General features: G+C 34.3%; 1 protein-coding gene across 2 annotated transcripts in view; it reads right to left on the bottom strand.

The window, feature by feature from the left end:
* Positions 1-819: 819 nt before the first annotated feature.
* LOC129228162 (decapping and exoribonuclease protein-like) overlaps positions 820-26,045 on the bottom strand; it is a 35,851-nt gene continuing 10,625 nt past the window's right edge. For both annotated transcript variants that reach the window (XM_054862816.1, XM_054862815.1), the window contains exons 2-6: positions 14,326-14,541; positions 12,744-12,969; positions 5,330-5,465; positions 2,550-2,635; positions 820-1,374 (exon numbers count right to left, since the gene is read on the bottom strand). In XM_054862816.1, coding sequence (XP_054718791.1) covers positions 1,254-1,374; positions 2,550-2,635; positions 5,330-5,465; positions 12,744-12,969; positions 14,326-14,335 — 579 coding nt within the window. In that variant the 5' untranslated portion in view covers positions 14,336-14,541 and the 3' untranslated portion in view covers positions 820-1,253. The remainder of the gene's footprint in view (positions 1,375-2,549; positions 2,636-5,329; positions 5,466-12,743; positions 12,970-14,325; positions 14,542-26,045) is intronic.

Genomic DNA, 26,045 nt, shown 5'->3' with positions numbered 1-26,045 from the left:
CTTTTTTAATTTATATTATCCTATTGAAATAGAAAATCTGTCAGCATATGTTTCAAGAAATTATAAATAAATAATGATTAAATCTTATACCCGCTTTGCCCGAAGGCACGTGTTTTATTTCATATAACCTTAAATTAATAATTTAAAAAACGGAATGACCATCGTAGTTTATAGGTGGATGGTGTCAGGATAACGTTATACTATTGAAAATCAAAAAGAAAAGCAGGTCTTTGACAAGTTACATGCATTCAGTGGTTTTTTTTTTTTTAAGAAATGTATCGTTTTTTGTACTTTAAGTCTCGTTACTTCATGCCTCTTCACCGCTGCTTCGCTGGGACTGATTGAAACTCGGGGGTATTCGGGTAAACAGGACATACGTTTGCATTGCCGCTTGCATACTATGCGGCGGCATACAATTGCATACCCGCTTTGGGCGCGAGTATGCATACACATAAGTTACACAAATACATAGTCACACAAAGACTCACACACACATATTACGCAAGCGCACATACATAGAGACTTTTTCAAAAATTTGTAACCCCTCATAACATGTAATAGCATGTAAATCCATCAAATGTTAATACAGTGGACTCTCTCTATCTGAACACACCCTAATGTGAACACCCCGATATTCTGAACAGATTTTGATGATCCCGGCGAAACTCCATTGACTTAACATAGGTTAACCTCTCTGTACGCTGAACACCCTATAATATGAACACGCCAGTATTATGAACGCTATTTTTCAACCCCTTCAATAATTACCTCTCTATATGAATTAATGAAAAGCATTAATGAAAAGCAAATTTTATAGCAATGATTTTTTATTGTCATAAAAAAGCACTTTTTACATTCGTTGATTAAAAACAAAGTATAAGTTTGATAGTTTTAATAAAAAACACTTCTTATGCCTCACTTCTTCTAGTTAGCACTTATTTTCATTTATTTATTCTTTTTTTTTTCCTCCAATATTTCGAAGCATTTATTTGTTCACTTCTTCAAACGCGACAAAAAGTTAATAAAGTTTTACAGGGCTAAAAGTATAAACGTTCTTGTAATTTGCTTTATCAATATAAAAAGAAACATTGCCTGCAATATACGCTTCACCAAGTTTCAGCATAAACGTTCCCGCGATTATCTTGATCCGTTTAAGAATAAATGTTCAGGCAGTTAACTTCATTAGTTTAGAGCAAACGTGCTTGCAATTATCTCCATCGTTTTGAACACAGATATAGCTGCAACTGACTTTATCAAAAGTTTTCATTGTATTCTCTCACATACCATTCAGGTATTAATTTGTATTTTTCCTCAGGATTACACATCTCGGTGCATTTGATTTCTTCCGGTGTACAATCAAACTTGTACACAACACTAAAAAAAGACATAAAACAACAAATTATAAATTAAGTGAGCAACAATAATAGTTTTAAAAAATCGTACGGAAAACAATTTAATTGAATGTGTATGGTATTGAAAATTTCTAGTCTGCCCATTAGGGGAATGTGGGACAAAGTGAAAGAGTTAAGATAACTTACCTTTTCCAAAATGACAAATTAGAAATTTGTCTTGAAATTATAGTACACAAAAAAATAGTTTATTTTTTTCAAAACTTGCATCGAAGGGTTTTTTTTTTTTTTTTTTTTTTTTTTTTTTGCAGTAAATAGGTACCTTTCAAAAAAAGTGGAAAAATTTCCTTTTCTTTTTCTTAAACAATAAACGAATGGACTAATTAATTAGTTGATGTATGATAAAATAAATAAATAAGTGAATAAATAAGGAAAAACGTGAATGAATGGATAAACTCATACGGAAGTAATTGCATTAATAAATGAATAAGTAAACTAAATGAACCATTTCACTGCCACCCCCTATTATTACTCGTAACTAAATAAGTACTGCACAGAACATTAGTAGATCTCAAATATTATTTGAAATATGAATTATAAAAATTTAACCATTTCATAACAACAAAAATATTTTTGAGAAACCAAAAAAATGTTACAATTGTATGTCAAGTTTTGTAAATGACTTGTATTGTTTTTTCTTTTATGTTTAAGCTACGTATTGTTTTTTTTTTTTTTTTTTTTTTTTTTTTTTTTTTTTTTTTGCTGGAATCCTCCATATGATTTAGACATTAGTTAAAATATTGTTAGATAGATGGTTCTATTTCTATAAACTGTATAGATATTTTACCATTTTTTCACTTTGCCCCACATTTCTCTTTCTGTTTAGTTATCTATGTATTCATCATGTATATATGGAAAAATACAGTCAATTCTCGATAACTCGAAGCCTTAGAACTCAAATATTCCTTGATCTCAAAGTTTCCATCAGGTTCCAAACTCTAAAAAACGCTGTGATGGGAACTTCTCATAACTCTAGAGTTTTAGCCGGTCCCTTGAGACTTCGAGTTGTTGTATATACATACTAGGGAGGGTGGAAAAAAAACAGGTGATTACAATCGATTTTTTTTTTCACTTTAAGTAGTTCTATCACATTAACTATAACTCCTACTCCAACTTCCTGAAAAATAATAAGAGTCTTACTTCGGGTTATCCTGCGTAACAGCGTTTTTCAGCAAAGTAAGGAAGCTGTCAAGAGAATGTATCAGATCTTCTGGATACCAAAAATTCTGAAATAATGTTCAGAGTGTTAGAAAATTAAGTAAAACATATACAATGCATTATACTATACACTATATATATATATTTTTTTTTTTTTTTGATAAACAAAATAGAACGACTCTTTAAACACCTTTAATACTGATTTAAGGTAATATGTTTTTCAAAAATATAGGTACCCATACGTGTAATTTTAAAGGGGGGGGGGGCTCAGACAGTTTATAAGATTTAACGCATTAATTTAAAGATTCTTTCAAAAAATATTTCTACCTATTTCTTACGAACTTCTTACCTGATTCTGATGAGGATTTTTCAGATTTGTTGTCCTCATTACAATGGGTATTTTTAGAGAATAGTGTCCTTATTCTAATCAGGATTTTAAAACACTGTTGCCCTTATTGTAATGCTGAACACGTGTTGCAATAATTAGAGGCACTTAGGAACATTATGCTTCTAACCCCGAAGATTCATATTTTCATTTTCATTAGAAGGCAAATCTGTTATCTAAAATACATTGTTACAATTCTGAAAGTAATTTCAGTGCGTAATAAACTCATGTTAAAATTTTCAAGTAAAGAAATGTTTAATAACCGTCATTAAGTAATGATTTAGTTGTAATGACTTAGTAGTATTAATGCACACAATTTATCCTAAGAATTGGCAGTACTAATAGAGCGTCCCCTGCCTCCCTTACTGGGCGCTTACGGTCAAAAATATATCCGAAATTTAAAAGAAAAACTATTCAAGTATGAATAATGATGCTATTTGGTAAGTTACCCATTAAGTTGGAAACAGAACTCTTAATTTTGTTTTTGGGAAAACTAATATCTATGGTGTTATTGCTCTCGAGTTCTACTTGTTCTTGGTTGATCTCTCGAAATTAATAATCTGCTGATTAGCGTCTATGAGTAAGAGAAATTGGATGTAGTTAATACACTTTTATACATTTTTTTATTTTCTCATTTTTGTTACTGATGTTTTAAACCAAAATAAAATGACATGTAATACTGTGACTTTTCTTATCAAATAATGATTTCAAAACCTTTGTTGACTTATTTTCTCAATATAAAAATATTGTTTCGAAATGTAACCAGTAGACTCTACATACGCCGTATACTCTCAAAAAGTTTTTTAGACACATAGCGTATACCCTCAAGCTTTATAAATTTCCATACTATGTATCTGATCACATACACAAATTGTGCATAATGGATTACTGGGAGTATACTCAAAGAAAAATTGATGGGAACATCACTGAATGTAACAACTTGATCCAACGCGAGTAACGTTGATACACAGATAAATTAACTGTTATGTGATCGTAGTAAGGAAACGTCAAGAAGTTTTTGAGAGTTGTTTTTTAGGAAAAGTCTGATTGAATGTTGCATAATTCGAGTTAGATGATAAACGTAAATCTGATTTACAGATAACACAGAATGGATAACTTCTTCGAAATAAGCTTTTTCAAGTATTTCAAAAAAAATTTCCTTCGGGGTTTTTTTTTTTTTTTTCGTTTTCATTGCACTTTTGGGGAAAGAAACACGTGTCAACATGACCCAAGCGTGATGGATCAACGTGACACCCAAACAAAGGCAATACGTTAATTTAGAAACAGTGATAATACAGCTGCTGTGATAATACCACTCGAAAATTGAAACTCACGTATCAATTTAACCCTGTATCAACGGAACCCACACTGTAAAAAAATTCCGAAACGTTCCTGAGTGTTTCCGTGTAACGTTTCGGGATTTCAGTGGTTTTTATCCACTTCCTGGAAAAATCAAGTATCATTGTCAAAAAGTTTCCTGAATTGCTACAAGTTGTCCAAATGCAGACATCTCTCTGTTGTAAAAAATATTTTTAACTCCCAGTTTAAAGATGAACTAAAAGTATTTATAAGGTGTATCGGCTTCCATTTGAATACGACTCGTCCATGCTGATTGAACTCCCAAAGGGAGCAAATAAGTATGAGCTACGTAGCTTTGCAAGAATTGCAAACAAGCGAGATGCTTAATACCTGAAATTCTGGCTTAGCTTCGGCCATTTTTGCAATACTGCTTTTGCAACTGTCTTGATTAATCAGGAAGGTGCCAAGCTGTTATATTATCACTACCTAAGTTTGCTCTTAAGTTCTGGGGACACGACTGGCTTTAAATGGGAAGATTTCTGGATTTTTCAGGAAGGTTACTGAATTTTAGCGGAAAACGTTCCTGGTTTTTGCGAGATATGTTACTGGCAGAAATTGGGCACATCAGCTGCCTATTATTTTCCAGGAACGTTTTTGAATCGTTTTTACAGTGCAGGTTCTAGTAGTTTTTTTTTTTTTTTTTTTTTGCCTTTATTGCCTTTCTTGGAAAAGTATCATTCCAGCCCCCCTCTCCTCCCGGTTTGCTTAATTCTTAAGGCACCTCGCAAGTAACTAGGTGCGAACGTAATATTTTTTTTGTTTTTTCTTTAAATTTTTTTCTTATTTTTTTTCTTTCTGTTTATTTTATTTTTATTTTTTATTATTTTTTTAATTTCATTTTTTTCTGTTTCTATGCATATTTTTTATTATTATTTCATTTATTTATTTTTTATTTCATTGTATTTTTATTTTTTTATTCATTTTTTATATATTTATTTATTTTATTCATTTATTTTATTTATTCATTCATTTATTTATTGAAAAGCAGAAGTTCTAAATCGTAAACATGTTTACATACCTCACTCAAACGCGGCAGTTGATGCGTTTTCAATACTTCAACTTCTGTGACAATGCCGTTGTCATCTTTCAAACCATACACGTTATCTTCGACTCCAGCAATGAATGCATGAGCCCAATGCTCCATATATTTCCTCCTGCGTAAAAAGTAAGACATAAAATTAATTGATTTATTGCAAATTAAAAAGTTTTACAATCAAGTGTACTGTCTAACCACGGATTGTATGGAAAGGCAAACATCCGGTTTACACGCAGAAATGGAAGAATTTTTTAGTTATCAGGGATCTCAGATTTTGCAGATGTATGTTAGCCTCTAAATAAGTAGAGTCTCATTCAAATGAGCGGAATACGCGCATAAAATTTTTATTTTTCCCCTCATTCAGATGGAGTCGCCTTAACTGGATGTTTGCCAATTCCATACAATCTGTGGTCAAACAGTAACAGCCAGGTTTTGAAGAATTGTTTCTATTCCTTCATTCATTCATTCATTCGTTTGCTTATTTATTTAGCTACTTAATTATTCATATATTTAATTTATTTATTTTCATTTTTTATTACTTTTTTGAAACGTTCCTTTTCTATTTATAGCATCTTTATGCTCAATAGATGAATTACTCTACATTTCTGAAAGTTATGCTTTCGCATGAATTTCAGAATAGCATTTCAATTTTATTATTCACGCTATCATAAAAAAGAACGCTACTAAATTGGAATACTTTAAAAGTTCTGCCATAATGCAAATCAATCATCTATTAAACGTACTCTTAAAAAAATTAATGTTAAGAAAATACAGTGGTGGTCAGAATTATAAGGACACACAGAAAAATACCTAAAGTCTTGGCTGTATTTGGTCGCAAAGTTATGAAAATTTTATGACTGGAAAGTAATGGTTCGAGAAACTTTTTTTACTACTTTTATTGAAAATACATATAGTCGGTGGAGTTTGTGCAAAAACATTTCACTTCCGGATACCAGTATGAAATTTTGTACAGCACTTATGTTCATATAAGAGAGCAAAAAAACGCCGGGAGGCAATCGATTGGAGGTAAAACCCCCCTGTGGTGACGTCATCAAAATGGCCGCCATGTATCGGTTAGTACGTTGGATTAACTGCTTAGAACTACATAATAGGTCCTAATATTATAAAATTCAAATACATTATCTGAAAGCCGTTTAAAAAAGCTCTTCAACAGTGCTTAGTTTTATTTTCTACTAGCGGTACCCGCACGGCTTTGCTCGCAGTAAAAAAAATTATAAGGTCATTTGATTCACCTGTATATTTACACACAATGGATGATGAATTTTTCGCCAATTCGCCATGTTAAATTGCTCGGTCATTTTATGGTTCCTTCCTTCTCAGTTGCAAGACAGCCCTGAGTGGGCCCTGGCCTTCTCAATATTTTTTTTTGGTGTGTTACATTTCCACGTTATGATAATTTGGTAATTTACTCGTCCACGTTATGATAATTTGTTCGGTAAAATGTTCTTAAAATTGAAATAGAAAAAGAATAAAAGCGAATTTTCGAAAAATCGCTTCGAGGTGCACACCCCCATGCTACAAATTAATACTGTGCCAATCTTCGTGAAAATAGGCCGAACGGTTTAGGCGGAATGCGCGTCACAGAGAGACATCCGGACAGACATCCCGACAGATATCCAGACAAACTTAAAGCTTTATTATTAGTAAAGATGACAAATAGTTTAATAATTATTACAATATTAACGTGAAAGTTGATAAGAAAACTATGACTTTCTTGTATTCGCCGATACTGGAGTAAAATTTTTACTGTTATACCTGCATTATAAAAGATTCTTTCCAGTTTTATTAAATTTAAATTTGTACTTCATGTTTTAACATTTTTTGTCAGTATTTTACCTGTATACTGAATAAAAGGGAGGTTAAAATGCAGAAATAATGAAAGACCGCCCCAAATGGATCGAGGACTTAACTATTAATGCTAGCGTATAACAAAACAATTTTGTTAAACATGCTTACATTTTAAACATTTAAGAGAAATAGATGAAAATTACACGTTTTAATGCAAAGAAAAAGTACCTGTTATGACGAAAACTCTAAAAAAAAATTTTAAGGAACGTTTTACGTATTACACTGACCCTCACAACTACAAAGAAGTGTACAATTCAGACCTGATCTGACGCATCGACAGCGAGTAGACATCTCTTTACACTTGCATGATATAAAAATTCCTGTAATTTCTCAATTGTTATTTCGGGGTGTGTATACCAAGGAGGTTCAAACTCTTCACCAATTTTTTTCCATCCCCACTGACATGGATCCAAGAGCTGAAAATTTTGCTGAAGCCATTTTGTCCATAGTGAACACTGCAACATTGCTCTCTTTAGGTGATGCAGAAGAACGTTGCTAGATGGTGGAATACATTCAACCGGTCTGTTTTGCTGGGTGAAGAAAATTCTCCTAGCCGCATTTACGGTTTCCACTTAGCTTTATGAATGATAAGGACGGCGAAGCGCTGAATAAGTAGGAAATGCTTATTGTCTTCATTGATGCTTTCGGGTACCTTTAGTATAGTACAAAAAAACTTTGTCAACATCTCTAAACGCCATCCACATTTTCCATGCAGTACCTAGTTTTACCAGTGCTGTCAAAACTAGACAACGGATCAATTCATGTTAAGGCATGGAAAAAAGGCAGAAGATCTGGTAACCTTGTGGAACTTTACGGGTGCAAAGCGTGGATGGAAAGATACCGCAGATATTCTCCACTTCCATACTCCACCCATAGCCCTTGGAATATAGCAATGGTCGGAACTGCCCCTTGCAGTTTCGGAACTCGGAATATAGCAATCACTATATCATCCCTGTCAACAGTATTCACGGTGATCTTAGTATGACCCCAGTATTCTATTGCATGCTGCATATAAAGGAATAGCATCGCATCGGCTTATTCGTGGGATGCAGGAGACATGGTTTCAAAATTGTTCTTGATTGAAGCAATTACAGTGTCTTTGTAGGTGCATACAACCTGCTTCCCATCTGGTAGATCCATCTTCACGAGATTTTCTGCCGGAAATTCGAAAAGCTTCTCTTTATTTTTATCTGTCGCAAGAAATTTAGTAAATGACTTTGGTATCAAAACATTGGATTTAATACTTATTTTTGGTCCAGATCCTCTCGATTGTCTCGTGTCGTTTTTCAAACTTTCTTTTAAATACCAGTGAAAAACTAAATTTACCCTATGAACGCTTTTTAGTCTCATTAGTATGTACGGCTTCACAATCTGATCGCAGTATTGTTGGACAGTTCGAGTAGACTGAGGAACAAGCATGTGAATCAGTGCAGCCCCATCAATAAACAATTTGGTTCCGGAATAGCCCTCAAAATCAGTCCAGTTGATTGGAAAATACAAGAAACTATGTCGGACTTTTTTCTTGCTTTCCTAGATTTGCCAAGGTTGGATATAGAAGGTGGACACGAGCTGTTTTCACGAGAAAAAATTATTTTACATCCATTTGAATTGCTTGGAAGGCAACATATAGCTTAGCAAAAAGAGTGCTGCCCCTCCTCAAATCAACAATGTTTTGCTTGTCTGTAAACTGAATAGAAATATTTTTCTGCTCATCAAGAGGAGATTGTTTCTTTTACATCATGTATGGATAATTTTCTTAACATTAAGCGATCTTCTACAAATGTATTGAATTGGCTTGCGCTGGCATCACAGAAATGGCACTTTCTTCTGAGAGAAGAATTTTGTTGCTGTTTACTGCAGTTAAATCGTCATCTTCGAAAGGATTCCCTTGTTCTTCAATTGTTTCAACTAGGCTGGAAACATGAGTTTCATATCGAATAAAAAATCTTCTAGTATCTTCATGAATCTAGTATCTAGCTTTTCATTAGCGAGGTCAGACTTCAGACTCTGATTTTCTTCTAACTCCCCAATCATACGCGCAACTTCCGGTCCAGTAACGATCCATTGTATTAATGAAGCCTCATATGACTTAAACGGAATAGATTAGTTGATGATTTTTAAATTAATTTGTTATTTTGCTCATGCAAATGGTCGTGTGCCATCCTGGAAAATTGTCTCTCAGTTTTGGAGCCAGACAGACATATTTCCCCAATGAAACTCCTGGAAAATAGCTGGATGCATCTCTGGTAACTGCTTCCAATTGAACAGAAATACTGAAGGCCATCGGGCATAATTTGTATGATCAAGAGCAAACATCTATGGACATATGTTCTCAAGAGTGACAGTAATACCTGAGAAATTTCTATGACGAATAGTGCGCACCAGATTTAAAAGTATACATTCCAGCTCCATGGTGATCTTCCAGTACTTAAACTGAGGCGATTCTTCTGATCTTCGCTTAGCTTAGTCTGTAAAGGTTTCGTCTATATCTTTTCGATTTTGATACCTTTCTCTAACAGAACTTGGAGAGTGGTTACTGCAAAATCGTGAGCGTATCGACTTCTCTTCACATGCGAAACTTTCAGTGTTCCTTCTGCTCTTCCCGATGTTGTTACATGAGTTTCTACTAGGAGTTCAGTTCATCCACTTCCTTCAAGTTATGCACCTATTGCAGATGAAACAGCTATTTCTATGTGGAGACCACCTAACATGACCAACTTTTTATTTTCGCCATACTCATTCCGCAGAGCCCACTGAATGGATTTTAGCAGGGCGCATAGATGAGACTTAGATTACAGACACTTAATTCATTAAATATTTTACTTTTTCAAAAGCACATTGAAGAAATGATTGCAAGCTATGTTAATATTTTGAGGTCACATGGAACAAATGAAGGAGAAAAATTTATTCTAAAAAATATTGCGAGTTTTTAATACGTTTTGCTTATTGAAAATGACGTAAAGGAATGAATATTAGCTATATGAAAAATTTTAATGCTAGATAGAACGAACAATCGAAGTTATCGATTTTAAACCGTAATAGAATTATATGACTCACCTTTATTTGATATTATTTGCCACAGCATTAACCAGACAAATATTCAGTTATTGAAAATTATATCTGAATAATAAACATATTACTATGGAATTAATTATTGCTGAGAACAGCAGAACTGGAAAGAAACGAGCTAGGCAGGCTGCAATTCAAAGTTACAGCTTGTTGGGGGGGGGGGGGGAATCGAGTAGTCGTTCTGATTCTTGCCCCTAGACGGCAGTCGTTCGCACTTGCAGGAGAAGTGAATTATTATGGGACAATACATATGTGTATTTAATTCGGTAAGGAATTTTTAATTAAAAGTTTCGCTGCGGGTTAGATGTGGCGGAACAGTTGGAACAGTTCAATGATAATCCTCCCCCTCCCGCTCCATGTAGTTACGTTAATGCAGTGAAATTTTTAAAACTATTTACTAAGGGGGGGGGACAAATGCATATTTTTCTAGTTTATTTTAGAGCTTTTATTTAGTGCACCTATTTTTTACGGAAGAATGATAAATAATGGCGTTTTGAGCAGTTATACGAAGCTTTTCACCTTTTCACGACAGCCATTTTAATGACGGAAATTTTAATAACTCTAAAACTACTTGTCTTCGGAGGAAAAATCAGTCTCTGTTAAATAGTTCTTCTAAAGCTCTTTCAGATGATACACATTAATACTACAATATAAAGATCTGTATTGTATATCTAAGCAGTTAAGCGTACGTACTTACCTTTCCAGACAGCCATTTTGATGGCGTTAATTGTAATAACTCTTAAACTATTTGTGGTAGGAAAAAAATTTAATGACTATTAAATAGCTCTTTTAAAGCGCTTTTAAATGACATACTTTAATATCACAATATTAAGATCCTTAATAGAGTTCTAAGCAGTTAAACGAACGTACTTTTCTTTAAAAGGCGACCATTTTGATGACGTCATCACAGGGGGTTCATGACCTCTGATCAAATGCCTCCCGGCGGATTTTTGTTCTTAGATATGTGCATAAGCACTGTGCAAAATTTCATACTGGTATCCGGAAGTGAAATGTTTTGGGTATTTTTGTCACAAACTCCACGGATTACATAGGAATTTCGTATTCATAGAATGAAGTTTGAATGTAGATATCCCTGTCATATGGACGAAATTATAAGGACAATTATATTTGTGTGTTCTAAAAAGCGAAATTTGGGTGGGTTTTTTCTGCACACTGCACTACATAACGATTGGGGGTGTCGCATTCTATTTTTACAGTCATGCCATTAGTTACCAAACTTAAAGAATTTGAAAAAAGAAAAGTTGTTTGAAAAACTTCACGTTTTGCTGTAGGTCAAATAGCAACAAATCTGAATCCCAGAATTTTATTAGCTCATATTCGAGAAAAAAAATGGCAACAGATCTTTTATTTAATGATTTTTTTCACGCTACAAATTTTAATAAAAGTATTGTTACGGAAAGTTGAGGTGAAGCAATGAAAATTAATTTGAATGGGGGAAAGCCTTCGAAAAATAAGGATTTTATCTAGAAATCTAAGTGTTATAACTAATAGTTTTTAATTGATATATCCGTTAATTATTATGGAGGATTATGTTAAATAGCCAAACATAATATTAGATAATAGCTAAACATAATATTAGTTAAATAACCAAACATAAGATTACGAATCTATTGATACCTGGTTCGATGGTCAGTTCACTGTCATTCGGGAGAAGTAACTTGGACATACATACATAGTTGCTTACATAGTTACATGCATAGGTACATACGCTTAGTTTTTAATTATATAAGATTTTTTTTATAGATAGCCAATTTAAAAAAGGTAAGAAATTACGTCCAATAATCGTCGTTATCCTTAATTCCTTCCTTTTTAATTAATACTTTCTACTTTTTAGTTATAAATTTCTGATCATTTGACTCCAAATTTGAAGCAATCGTTCTTATTATCAAACTAGAAAGTCGCCTGTCAAGGTATGACGGGTAAAAATTGCTTCTACATTTGAACGAAGCCATATCCTGTTTTGTGATATTTTGATAGTTGAAATTGTAACCCTAACTCCAGTGGATAAACCCTAAACTCCAGTAGGTAGCGTTCATTGTTGACCATCCTTTCGTTTCTTCATTCCCCTGAAATGACACAGTCTTACCAGTAAAACGGTTAAGTTACCGGATCGAGTTCAGCCTTGAAACAATAAAGCCTTTCCCTGCATGTTAAACATTACCAAAACATATTATCAAATTTTCATGCCATGGCGTGAGTTTCATTGTTGATGACGTCAGCATACTCGAGCATTCGCTATTATCATACATGAGGATTGAAGATTATTAACTGAGTTTTCGGTCGTTCCAGAGCATAGGTTTCGATTTGCAACGTTGAACTTAACAATGGGCCACTTGGATCAGGTTTCACGGGGCGTAGGTAGGGCACCGTTTGTACTAGTTTAATTTTTCTACGCGCACTGAAAATAATATCGCTAAGAAATCTTTAAAACACAAACCTTCTAAAATTGTTTATCCGCCGATTTCTTGGGTATTTCCACATAGTTTTCATTTCCACATACCGTGAGGGATCTGCAGAACGGTTTTTGGCGTGGTCGCTGTGCATTCCGTCGATCTCCACTTTCAATAAAATGGAGTGATCGGCCAACTCAGATTGGACAACGGTACAAAATTCCTCGATTTCGTGAGTTGTAGATAGCACGTTTGCTTCACCCCATGGCACATCTGTTGAAAAAGAAATACATGTGTGCTTTAGGATTTCTAAAAATTAAACTGCTATTTCCTTCACCAAAACTCTAGATCAGCAGCGAAAAAGGAAACAATATGTTGTATAAAGAAGATGATGGTTAAGATGTTACGCACCATTTATTAAAAGTCAACTCTTCCGTAAACCAACCATCTTTCGGTATAATATGGGTTTAATGAAAATGAATAACTTCCCTGAATAAATTTAGTTACATATCTCTTCAAAAAAGAAATTCTTAAGTTAACTATTATTTTTAAAATAACCATTAAAAATTGCCGTAACCTAGCACTATTTGAAAATATACACAAAATAAATGTACAAAATAAATGCACAGTTTCTCGAACTGTGAAAAGCCAGTTCGAGAAAGAAAAAAAAAAGAAGAAAAAAGTGTTTTTGCAAGTGAAAAAAACTGACAATGGAAAATAGTTACTACACGCCAGGGGGGCTAGATTACTAGCCACCTAGGGCAGGCTGCCTCGAACTCCGTACCTGCGTCTAATTGGCGTACACCACCTTCGGCGGTGTAAATCGTGGGCTTCGCACCCTTCTGGCGCCTGAGGCGGCTCGTAAACCCTACCTTCTCCAGTTATATTAGGTGTATATCGCCTTCGGTGGTATACTTTACTTAGGTGCTTTATGCTTCTTTTTTTCTACAGAGTTGGCTATTATACGCAGTAAAAATGATTCAGAAACGTTCCTGGAATATAATGGGCAGCTGATGTGCCCAAGTTCTGCCAGTAACATATCTCGCAAAAACCTGGAATGTTTTCCGCTAACATTCAGTATTTTTCCTGAAATTATTCTGGAAGCCTCCTGAAATATTCAGAAATCTTCCCATTTAAAGCAGTAGCTTCTCTGGAACTTTATAATAAACTTATATAGGTTTAATATAACAACTACGCACCTTCCTGACTTATCAATAGAGCTTCACAAGAAATACTGCTAACATGGCTAAGAGAGAATTGCAAGTAAGTACCGAGAACTGTGCTTTCCTGCAATTCTTGCAAAGCCACGTAGTCCATGGACTTTTCACTCCCTTTGGGAGGTTATACAGTCTGGACGGGCCGTAATCGAACTAAACCTGATACAACTTAATAAAATACGCCCAGTTTATTTTTAAACTGGGATCTAAAAATATTTTTCACTCAAGTGAGAAGTCTGCATTCGTGCGACTTGTCAATTCAGGAAACTTTTTGACAACGATACTTGATTTTTCCAGGAAGTGTATAAAAACCATTAAAATCCTGAGACGATACACGAAAATACTCAGTAACGTTTCGGAATTTTTTTAGTGTATTAGTTTCAACATTTAAAAGGTATAGAATTGATTGTACCTGCTGTCATATATTCTTCAAATTTGTATCCCCAGGGATGTGTTTCTTCTTTCCTTCTCTGTCATTTCCCGGTTTACTAGCGATTCTTGAATCAGAATTAAAGGCAACCATGTAAATTTTTCCTTTGAATTTCGTAGCACAGATAATCTGTTCAGGGTTATATGGTAAAAGCTGGCCTTCCGCAAGGTGCCACGATGAGATATGAAATCAACAGGCCTGGAAAAGATAAACATGTACTATATGAGAACTACAGTACACGCAGGCGGCCTACCACTCCAGTTGTCTAACTGCTAAACATATCTCACCTAGTTAACCGAATAGTAATGAGCAATTAATTTTAGTGGCGTCATCTATTGTGAAACTAGATAGCTACAACAGTAAATCGCTTACTACAGTAGCACTTAATTGTATTTACCCATTTTTGCGCATACACACACTCAATACTAGGGCGTTATTATCCAATTCTTGCTATTGCTCACTAACCATTGTGTATTGCAAGCAGTTCCATTCGGATCGCTCCTCTAACAAGCCCGAAACATTTCGGGGGCAGAGGGTCGATTAATGTTGTTAGACGATGGGCTTAATGATGTGCTGCATATCTGTATTCGTATCCGCGGATATCCGAGGGAAAATGAAGATGATTTTTACATTTGGTGGATTTTAAAATGTATCTTTTTGTCTAAAAATTGTATTAAAGATTCAAAATTCTACATATGGAAACAATTAAATTTCATTTAAAATTAAGTTTTATTTCTTTAAATTTACAAGGTATCATTTCAGCAATTAAATAGTCAATTTTTATTGATCCGGGGATTGCATCATTGCTCATTTTGGTTTTTATAGGCATTCTTCGAAAAAAGTGAGATTGTGTTCTCTCTTCCCCGTTTGAAACGATGTTCCCGGCAGAGTTGATTCGTCGGTAGGGGCCATTTCGTGAGGAATGGGTCACCGCTGCATTTATGCCGAAGTAAAATGCAAAAAAAGTACTTCTTGCTTGTCCAGTAGATGTAATAGCTTTGAACTCCATCTGCACATCTACTGAACAAGCTAGAAATAATTTTCACATTTTATTTTCGGTGCACATGCAATGCTGCTCCACTCCTCCCGCCATCCTATCCTACCGACTCTCCCCTAATTTTTTAGGACTTCTTTTACGAACAAACCATATTTTTGATGATGCATTCGCTACAGATGGACTTTTTTAAAAGAAGTTATGCCCTTACCCTTACGGGAATACCTTCCATCACAAATTGTACACTTAGACCGGGATTAAATTGGGGTAAAAAAGCTGAGGTCCTTATTCGTATTCGCGGATCTCAACACGAATGATCCGTATCCACGAATCTACACTATGAACGATACGGTACATCACTAAATGGTCACAAGGGCGCCCATATGCAAAATTTTTAAGGTGTGGCTTAGATATTTTTCCCATGGTTTAGCAGGAAATTTTCCCCATACAAACCGGTTTCAGTACAGATTAGAGTTATTAAAATTAGACATTTTAAATAACTTATTCATTAAGTTCTGGAGAAGAAATTTTTACATTTTTGCAAAGAAAAAAGTACTAAAAGCAAGCAAGTTCTAATTTCAAAGGGGGGGGAGCTTGAGCCCCCCCACTTTCTGTCCCCCTCCATATGAGCGCCCCTGGGTGGCCACACCCTGCATAGAGTTAAAAAGCATTTCAGATGGCATAACTGAAACATGGTGCCGTAAGCTTTTTTTAACAGGGTCAGAGAAGTAGCCCGATCACTAATCGCTCCCGACTTTAAATAGTATCACAACAAGAAGTAACAAGGTGTAAGATCTGAAGATCGTAGGGTCACATTCCCGCGTATTCTTCACTTTTGTAAAAGTTTTACTCAAAAAAAGATTCATCACACTAAGATAGCAAGTCTAAGAATTTATGGTTAAAATTTATAGATAGTCGTTTTATGTTCCATTTCTTGAGTCTTCGAAAACCTCTCCTGCAAAACCACTTCTTAAAGCAACACCTATACAACAACCTGAGCCTGACAGTTTAGATAAAACACTATTAAATAGTTGGCTTCTTTCAAGCATGATAAGACTGTATTCTAAAGCTTGGCCATGGAGAGATGGTGGATGACCTTGAAGCAGAAACATCATTCGTATCATTTATAACAAGTTGTTTGTTATTATTTTGGAATCGATAAGTTCAACGAGAACGCCTCTTTCTACTCGGCGCTTTCTGGTTGATTCTACCTATTACAATTGATACAAATGACGTTTGTGTTCAGTCATCCGCCATTTCTCCGTGGTCAAGCTTTACCATCGCCTAAATGCCTATCGCATTTGCCTCAAAAAGTGATCCTCCGTTTACGCCCGCGCTGACTTCCGGTACAACTGGCAACGCTACCTAGCGGCAATCCGACAAAAGGCGTTGCTATGCGATGGATAAAAAAAAAGTTCAAATCAAATTGTTAATTGATTAATTTCAAAGTTTGAATTTTGAATTTTACCAATTGTGTTTCTTCACAATTTCTTATTCCTTCGACAGATGGCAATAGCAGTTGTACCAAAATTTACTTACTCTCGTTCCCTCGATTTGGGATCACTTTTGCTCTATGCTTAAAGCATTGAGCTGTAACACTAAGAGGAGAGCGAACTATTTGGTCCGTTTTTTTGCCCAAGCGAGTTATGGCAAAAGAATCGCACTTTTACATTTAAACTCAAGTTTTATCCTGTAAATCCTTTTGCCATGCAATTTTCAAATCCTTAATATGTTCAAATCGTTTGTGCAAAAAAAAGCGGTCTTTTGCCATTAAACAAGATGTTTTATTATGCAATTGGTTTTGCCATACTCGCTCGAAATTCAGACCGTGAGTCTCAGTGTAGAAGAATGGGGAAGTTCTCTCTCCTTTTAGTGTTTTAGCTCAATGGCTATAAAGCGAGGAAAGCAACAGGTATTTAGTATTAAGGGGGCGTATATTCTACTAAAAACATGAGCTCCACCTTTTAGTCAAAACTGTAACGCGGATATAAAGAAGATAATAATAATAAAACTTTGTTATATACGAAAATCCCCCTTGTTTCTGAGCACTCCTGCACAACCCCCTCACTTTATTGTTAGTAACATACTTCAATAATGGGGTCGTTTCCAAAATTTTAAAAGTATTTTTTTCTGAAAGTGCATGCTTAAAAACATAGAATCTGATCATTTTTTAAATAATTTCTTTAAGTTTAATATTTAAAAAAAAAATACTTCAATCGGTGCTCTTTCATCGTTTAACGCTTCCTGCCGATGACTTCAGAAATGATGAAATGCCATTCAGAGTTGCCATTCACGGTCCAAAAGATTTAATTTGCATCTTTACTCGCGTGCATTGGCAACGATATGGTTGATAGCAAGCGTAGAGCGCAATTGTAATTCGCTTCTTGATTATCATAACGTGGAAATGCGGTAGAAATATGCGACATAGTGCATCATTTGTGACGTCATAAAGACCACGCCTTGTTTGAAAAAATTGGACATTTTAAAAAAATTAATTAAAAAAAAACTGTTGGAAAAATAAAAGTATTATCTGAGTCCATGTTTTTTTTTTTTTTTTTTTTTTTTTTCGCTTATTCTATCAATTTCAGAGACAAAAAGTACTACGTTTGACTGAAGGAAACAACCCCATTATAAGGTTTTGAAAAGTCTACTGACTTTTGGATCACACTCTATACATTATTGGTTTGGCGAATTTAATCACCAAGATTAAAAATGCGCCGTGATGTAGCGGAGACCGGGGCTAGTATGCGAAGTGATAAGTGGTAGAATGTTAAATAATTTTATCGTTTTCGGTTACCGTGACAGCTCTGTAAGAGCTGTCACGTAACCACGTAGCTGCCTCGCAACTGTAAGAGAATTTTCAGTGAAATCTGCAAAACTGAACGTGTTGCAAGAGAGAAAGTTGCATTCGCAGTGTTAAATATTTTTTTTCATCCTTAGTTATTTTCTTATAAAACACATAATAGTAGAGAAATTTACCAAAACTTATTAATATTGAATAGCCCATGATACTACACAACAAATAACGTCCTATTCAGATTATTTTATGAATCTATTTTTAAACCAGTGTAACTTGATTTCAATACGGCAAGTTGGGGCTAGTAGGCGAAACTTTTTCAGTAGTGTGCGAATTCGCATACTTGCCCAGAGTTAAGTTTTTAGAGTCAAAACATTAAACTATGGAAATTTAAATTTTTGTAAATTGTCAATTTAATGAAATAGTTGTATTAGTTACACTATTCTTGAGCTTATCATTTTTTATAGACTTGCTTTTCAATTGCCAACATACGTGCTCTTCTTTCCGGAAATGAGAAAATACAAGAGAAAAACAATCAACGGAAAAACCCCACCAGATGCTGCATGTATGGTGCATTTCCTAGTGGGTGGATGACAGCCGAAATGCTTCCACATTTCTTAAAGGATTTTTCAAAAAACACTAGATGTTCAAAGAAAAACCTCTAATTCACTTCCTAAAGATTTACTACTCCCACGTCAATAGAAGGGCTTGATTTTTTGTAAGGAAACTACTACACTACTAAAAATATTAACAACACTACTTTCTTTCCCATCACATTGTATCCATAAGTTGCTGCCTCTTGATAAGAGTTTAAAAGGCCCATTCAAAAAGTATGTTAATTCCGTCAGTGATTCTTGGATGGTGAATAATCCAGGAAAGCCAATGACGATTTACGACGTACCAACGGTTGCTTTTCCACCACAAGAAGCAACCCCATAAATATTATGAATGATTCCAAGGGAACTGGTGTGTTTCCCGGTAGAATTACGGTAACCGGATCGCGGCGATAAATATTTCATTCCGGCAACCCGCTTCCTTACCTTGGCGAAGGAGCAATTTTGGTAACCCTACACCAAAGCTGATTTGCTATTCGTTTGACCCATCAACCATTTCAGAACTCATCTTTACAAAATTGTAATTTATATTCGCAACTCCAGCGCTCGAATACGCTACCTTGCGGTGATTTACAAAACTGCCGAAAAAACTAAAACATTGCCACATTGCGTTCCACGTATGTCTGTTGACTTAAACATAGGCAGTTTGTTCTGAGTATTTATTAACGCATTCGATGTGTCTTGGATTACTTTCAGCAACAGAAAGTGTTCGAGCTCCTCAAAATAATGTTAGTTTTCATTATTTCCCTCTAAAAAGTGATTTGATTGAGAAATGGGGAAAGCGCGTTAACCACCAGAAAACTCTGGATTAGCGAACTTGGATAACGTTATACCAGGTAAAAAATTTTATTGTTTTGTGTGAATTTGTAAGAATATGGGTTTTTTTTAAATCCTAAATTAATTTAACAAACCCTATTTTACAGCATCATTTAGTTGGAATAGACAGTATGCAAAAATTTTTCTTGAATATATTATCGTAGAACGAAATGAAAAATTTTTAACCGAAAAAGAATTAATTTTGTTGCTTTTATTCTCAGCTGAAATGTTTCGCCAAATTTGTTTAGGGTTATAGTTTTAGTATTGTGCGAGCTAAGTATCCTTGGCGAGATTCCGCCCATGTTAGTTAAACCATTTTTATTTTTTATCATGAGTGGAATAAAATGGTAGAAAGATATACAGAATTCGATAAGTAAAAAGAAATAATGGTAGATCAATTGAAAAGAAAACTACCACCATACATCCGTGAGAATTTTGTTGATGATTTGTATAGCATGACATAATTAAATCATAACTCAGAAATTAGAAACATACCAAAAAGAAAAATTTAAAATGAACCGATTCGGCAATTTGAGAAAAATAACTCAGCTACAAATGCAAAACAATTAGCGCCAGCCAAGCAAGGCAAAGAAGTATCATCTTCTTTTGACAATAATTCGTAATGTCATATAATTAAATTTTCTAGCATTAATTGTTATTCTTGTCAGGCCACAATTATTATTTAGTTTTAGCAAGAATTGATAAATATTGAATTCAACATCGTGGAAATGGCTGCTTAGAACTACGAACTGCGTATTTTGCACTAATTTCTAACGTTTAGTAATGCTTCTTGAATTCTCATTTCTTTCTACGTGGGCCAGAATATCAACAAGACTTTGAAAATTAATTTAAAAAGAATAAAGCGAAAAAATCATGCATACGAACAAAATTTACTAGACTTATTAGAATTTTCTTCGTTACCACATGCGTTTGTTTTAGTTTTTTCCTCCGCCATTAGACAGTGACTGCAGTGCCTCCTATAGTTCGTTGGAGTTGCGTTATTTGTTCAATAAATCTTTTTCTTTTAATTCCATTGAATAATATTTTTAATTTTCTCAAAGGTAATTGTTTTCTTAAAATTGGCAACATATTGTGTTTTTTCAATTTTTAGATCTTTGAAACATTTTATGAAATTTTACATCGCGAAATGCTTGTCCTTTTAACTTTTTTAAGTTATTCGGAACTCCAGCGCTCGAATACGCTACCTTGCGGTGATTTACAAAACTGCAAATGAAACTAAAACTTTGCCACGTTGCGTTCCACGTGTGTCTGTTGACGTAAACACAGGCAGTTTGTTCTGAGTATTTATTAACGCAATCGATGTGTCTTAGTTTGCTTTCAGCTACAGAAATTAATTCGTCCCTTAGTAGTATTCTCGAGCTTCTCAAAATAATGTTAGTTTTCATTATTTCCTTAATAACTGGTGAAAGCGAAAATTCTGGATTAACAAACTTGGATAACGTTATACAAGGTAAAAAATTTTATTGTTTTGTATGAATTTGTAAGAATATGGGGGTTTTTTTAATCTTAAATTAATTAAACTTACCATATTTTACAGCAGCATTTAGTTGGAATGGACAGTATGCAAAATATTTTCTTGAAGATATTATCGTAGAACAAAATGAATAACCGAGAAAGAATTTACTTTATTCCTTTTATTCTCAGCTGAAAGGTTTCGCCAAATTTGTTTAGGGTTATAGTTTTAGTATTGTGCGAGCTAAGTATCCTTGGCGAGATTTCGCGTTTTTAGTTAAACATTTTTAATTTTTATCATGAGTGGAATAAAATGGTAGTAAGATTACAGAATTCGATAAGTGAAAAGAAATAATGGTCAATCAACTGAAAAGAAAACTACCACCATATATCCGTGAGAATTTTGTTGATGATTTGCATAACATGACACAATTAAATCATAACTCAGAAATTAGAAAAATCGAAACAGAAAATTTTTAAATTAACCGATTCGGGAATTCGAACTCAGCTACAAATGGAAAACAATAAGCGCTAGCCAAGCAAGGCAAAAAAGTATCATCTTCTTTAGATAACAATTTGTTATGTCATATTGAATTTTCTTGCATTAATTGTTATTCTTGTCAGGCCACAATTATTATTTATCAAGAATTGATAAATATCGAATTCAACATCGTGGAAATAGCTGCTTAGAACTACGAACTACGTAGTTTGCATTAATCTTTGATGTTTAGTAATGCTTCTTGAATTCTCATTTCTTTCTACGTGGGCCAGAATATCCACAAGACTTTGAAAATTAATTTAAAAAGAATAAAGCGAAAAAATCATACGTACGAACAAAAATCACAACACTTTTAGCATTTTCTTCGTTACCATGTGCGTTAATTTTAGTTTTTAAGTCCGCCATTAGACAGTGACTTCAGTGCCACCCTATAGTTCGTAGGACTCGACCGATGCATCGGCCTGGCCGATGCATCGGCGCCGATGGTTCAACAATTTAGCCATCGGCATCGGCATCGGCGGCCGATGCTAACTTGCAGGAAACATCGGCCCATCGGCCTTAAAAACATCGAAAAGCCGATGGAATTGGCCGATGTTTTTGAAAAAAAAAAAAGACCTTTGTTTTACTTTTTAATACAAGGTAAAGGGAGTTGTTGTTTTCAAACAAAATTGTTTACTTAAATTTCAGTATGAATTTATATTTTAGTCACCCCTGAAAGAGTTTTTAATACTACATTCAGGTACCAAACACGTTAATTATTGCGTTGTTTCTTGCGGCTGGATGCACGTATGTATCTCTCATAAGTCATAACTAAAAAATGGTAAGCTGTAGAAGGCTAAATTTTCGCCTGTGGGAAGTGCGCACGTTCCAGTTGTGACCTTCCCTTTTTGTTTTCGATCGGATGTTCTAAAAAGCCTATTAACTGATTTTTTGTGGCTATTAATTACTTATTTCAATGCGAAACTATTATAGCGTCTCTGGCTGACGATCGTTTGGTGATATATTACCGAATTGGAGACTGTGGAAACAAATATGAGATGGCGAAACCGGTTTTGTTTCATTTTGTTCGATTCCCGTTGAACCGACGGTAATTTTTAATTTTTCGATGTTTGTAATATGAATCACATAGTAATGCAGTCTTTTCTGTATCGCTTCGGCGGAGCTACAAGATTGGGGCCCGTCGAAATACATTTTGGGGCCGTATTTCTCTATCACAGAAGTTGTAAAACATTTATCAAAAGCATTGTTGTAACTCCTACGGTGCCCCTATGGTTATGGGGCCCTCGCGCAATTGCAACATTTGCTACATTTTAAATCCGCCACTGCACGTCAAAACAAACTCGGGTGCAAGTTTTAAAAGGGTTTTTCTGCTCATTTTTTATTATTATTTTGAACTCTATTTTTTGCGACTATTTTTTGTATTTCCGAGAACACTTGCGTGCTCCTCCTCCTACTCCCTCAATTTCTGAAATGAAACTAAAGTTGTACTTCTGAGTTGTTTAAAACTAACACCATTCATAAAATTAGAGATTTTTTTTTTCAAGTTTTATCTATTGTTTAGGAAGAGTTTAGAGCATTAATTAGAAATTGATTAAAGACGTTTTGAATTGTGACATAATTCGGAAAACAAAGAGATTTTGAATTTTTCTTCGGAAGTGCTGAAGTAGATTCAGAAACTCTTCTGAGGCGTTGGTGGTAGCGCTTCTGTACTAAAAAAATTAAGCCGAAGTTGGGGCCGAAGTTTAACATTGTGAGTTTCTCCAAAATTAGAAGGTGACCCCCTAATCCGCCCTCGTCGTTTCAAGCATTTCTTAGATATTTAGCGATTATTTATTTTGGTCACGAAATGTCATTTTGCGTATTTTTTATACTTGTTTCACCTATATTTTGTAATGCGCCACCTTTTTCGCATCATTAATAGCGATCGATTTTTTTTTCTGTTGTAACTATTTTTATGTATTTATATAAAATCAATGAATAAGTTATTTTCGTTTTCATCATATGTTTAATAATATGTTATAGAAAAGTTTCAAGGATTTTCTACTATGCAATTTTTTAAATTTCAGAAAATTATTGTTAAATTGAAAAATTTGATTTGAACGTGTTTGTAGTGCTCCATAAAAGATTAATCAATCAAATTGTTCAATATTACGTGTGCAAACATCAAATCAAGTAGTATGTATATGTATTCAGTTATTAACTTGGGGTAAATATTGAGTTTGTTTATTGTAGCTGCGTTTTAAGAATCTCACTCATTTCGTGGCTATTTCTTTTTTCCGCAAAATTTACGCCACTGTTATACATTTTATGAAAAATGCCAACTTTTCTATACATAAATTTTAAATAAATATAAAAATATTCCTATTATGATTTAATATTGTAATTTATCTGTTACCTTTTTTGTTTAACTTGATGACTAAAAAATGTCTACGTGCAATCTTTCCACTTTAATAGCGTAATTTGTTGACGGCTTCATAGCTTTTTTTTTTTTTTTGAATGATTAAACAACATAATTTAATGCTTTTTAACTATGTTTAGTTTACCTAAATCAAAGCATTATTAAAATGTTACTGAAATCTTAGTTATATGTTCAATTTAAAACTTAAAAAAAAAATCAATTGGTTATTAAACAGTCTCTTTGTTTTTCCTTTTTTTTTTTTTTTTTTTTTTTTTTTTTTTTTTTTTTTTTGGCTGCTGTTTTTCGTCTTCCATTATACAGCAGTCAAAAAAGGAGAAGCATGACTACGCCCTATACAGATTGTACGTAGTACGATCCAAAAGTTCGAGGGATAAGCTGTATAAAACCTTACCCAGAATAGTTCACATTACCGAAGTACATCCACCTACAAAAGGTCATCTTGAGGGACTATGTACTTCTGCCAGTGTTCATATAACTTTTGGAAAAACTCCTGGAAGCCATTTTTCACTACCTTCTGTGATGCAGCTTTATCTTCTCCTGACGGAAGAAAGCGGCGTCCATGCAAATGTTTTTTTTTGCTGGGAACAGGTAAAAGTCACACGGAGCTAAGTCCGACGAAACGTGATGTTATTGGTTTGCATCCTCAACATGAAAGTCGCCTTCTTCCCCACGATGAAGTCAAAGCAGCAGCGAAAGAGCCCTTACAGGAGGTTGCGATAAATGTCTTCCAGGAGTCCTTCTAAAAGCTATACGAACGGTGGCAGAAGTGCATAGGCGTTAAAGGTGACTATTTTGTAGATAGACTCACGGTAAATTTTTATACAACTTGTCCTCGAACTTTTAGATCATACTACCTAAGTATGAGTTCTCAACTTACTATTTCATAACGTTTTTGAGTGACGTAAGTTTACGCGCATGAAAACATCACAAGAGAATTTGCGATAATTTTAACTAAGGAGGCTTTCAAAATGGATATTTCGGTCATCTATATGTTCTTAGGTACATATGCATGTACATATGCACAGAAAAAACTTGTGAAGTTTAAATTGGATGATCATAAAATAAAAATTTAGGTCGAAATCTGATTTTTTTTGGGGGGGGGAGAGTATTACAATTCCTTATCCGTAGAAAGGAAGTAAAGTGAAATGAATCAATGATCCTTTAAATCCCTGACAATTTTATCAATTTATTTCTGTTAGATTTTTTTTTTTTTTTTTTTTGCCATCGGCCAACAGCATCGGCCATCGGCCACCGGCAATAGGCCATTTGGAGGAAAACAATCGGCCATCGGCCATCGGCCATCTTTGAACAATCGGCCAACAATCGCATCGGCCCATCGGCCAAAAAATGCCATCGGTCGAGCCCTAATAGTTCGTTGGAGTTGCGAATAGCGAATTCGGAACTCCAGCACTCGAATACGCTACCTTGCGGTGATTTACAAAACTGCCGATGAAACTAAAACATTGCCACGTTGCGTTCCACGTGTGTCTGTTGACGTAAACACAGGCAGTTTGTTCTGAGTATTTATTAACGCAATCGATGTGTCTTAGTTTGCTTTCAGCTACAGAAATTAATAAGTCCCTTAGTAGTATTCTCGAGCTTCTCAAAATAATGTTAGTTTTCCTTATTTCTTTCAAAAAAGTATTAAATGGTGGAAGCGTAAACAAGAAAACTTTGGATTAACAAAATTGGATAACGTTATACCAGGTAAAATTTTTTATTGTTTTGTATGAATTTGTAAGAATATGAGTTTTTTTTAATCTTAAATTAATTTAACTAATCATATTTTACAGCAGCATTTAGTTGGAATGGACAGTATGCAAAATGTTTTCTTGAATTTATTATCGTAGAACAAAATGAAAAATGTTTAACCGAGAAAGAATTTACTTCATGCCTTTTATTCTCAGCTGAAAGGTTTCGCCAAATTTGTTTAGGGTTATAGTTTTAGTATTGTGCGAGCAAAGTAGCCTTGGCGAGATTTCGCGTTTTTAGTTAAACCATTTTTAATTTTTATCATGAGTGGAATAAAATGATACTAAGATTACAGAATTCGATAAGTAAAAAGAAATAATGGTCAATCAACTGAAAAG

This window comes from Uloborus diversus, chromosome 8 (assembly GCF_026930045.1).
Source record: "Uloborus diversus isolate 005 chromosome 8, Udiv.v.3.1, whole genome shotgun sequence".
Lineage (NCBI taxonomy): Eukaryota > Metazoa > Arthropoda > Arachnida > Araneae > Uloboridae > Uloborus > Uloborus diversus.
The sequence above is the reverse complement of the archived record's forward strand: the minus strand, read 5'-3'. Positions and strand labels throughout refer to the sequence as shown.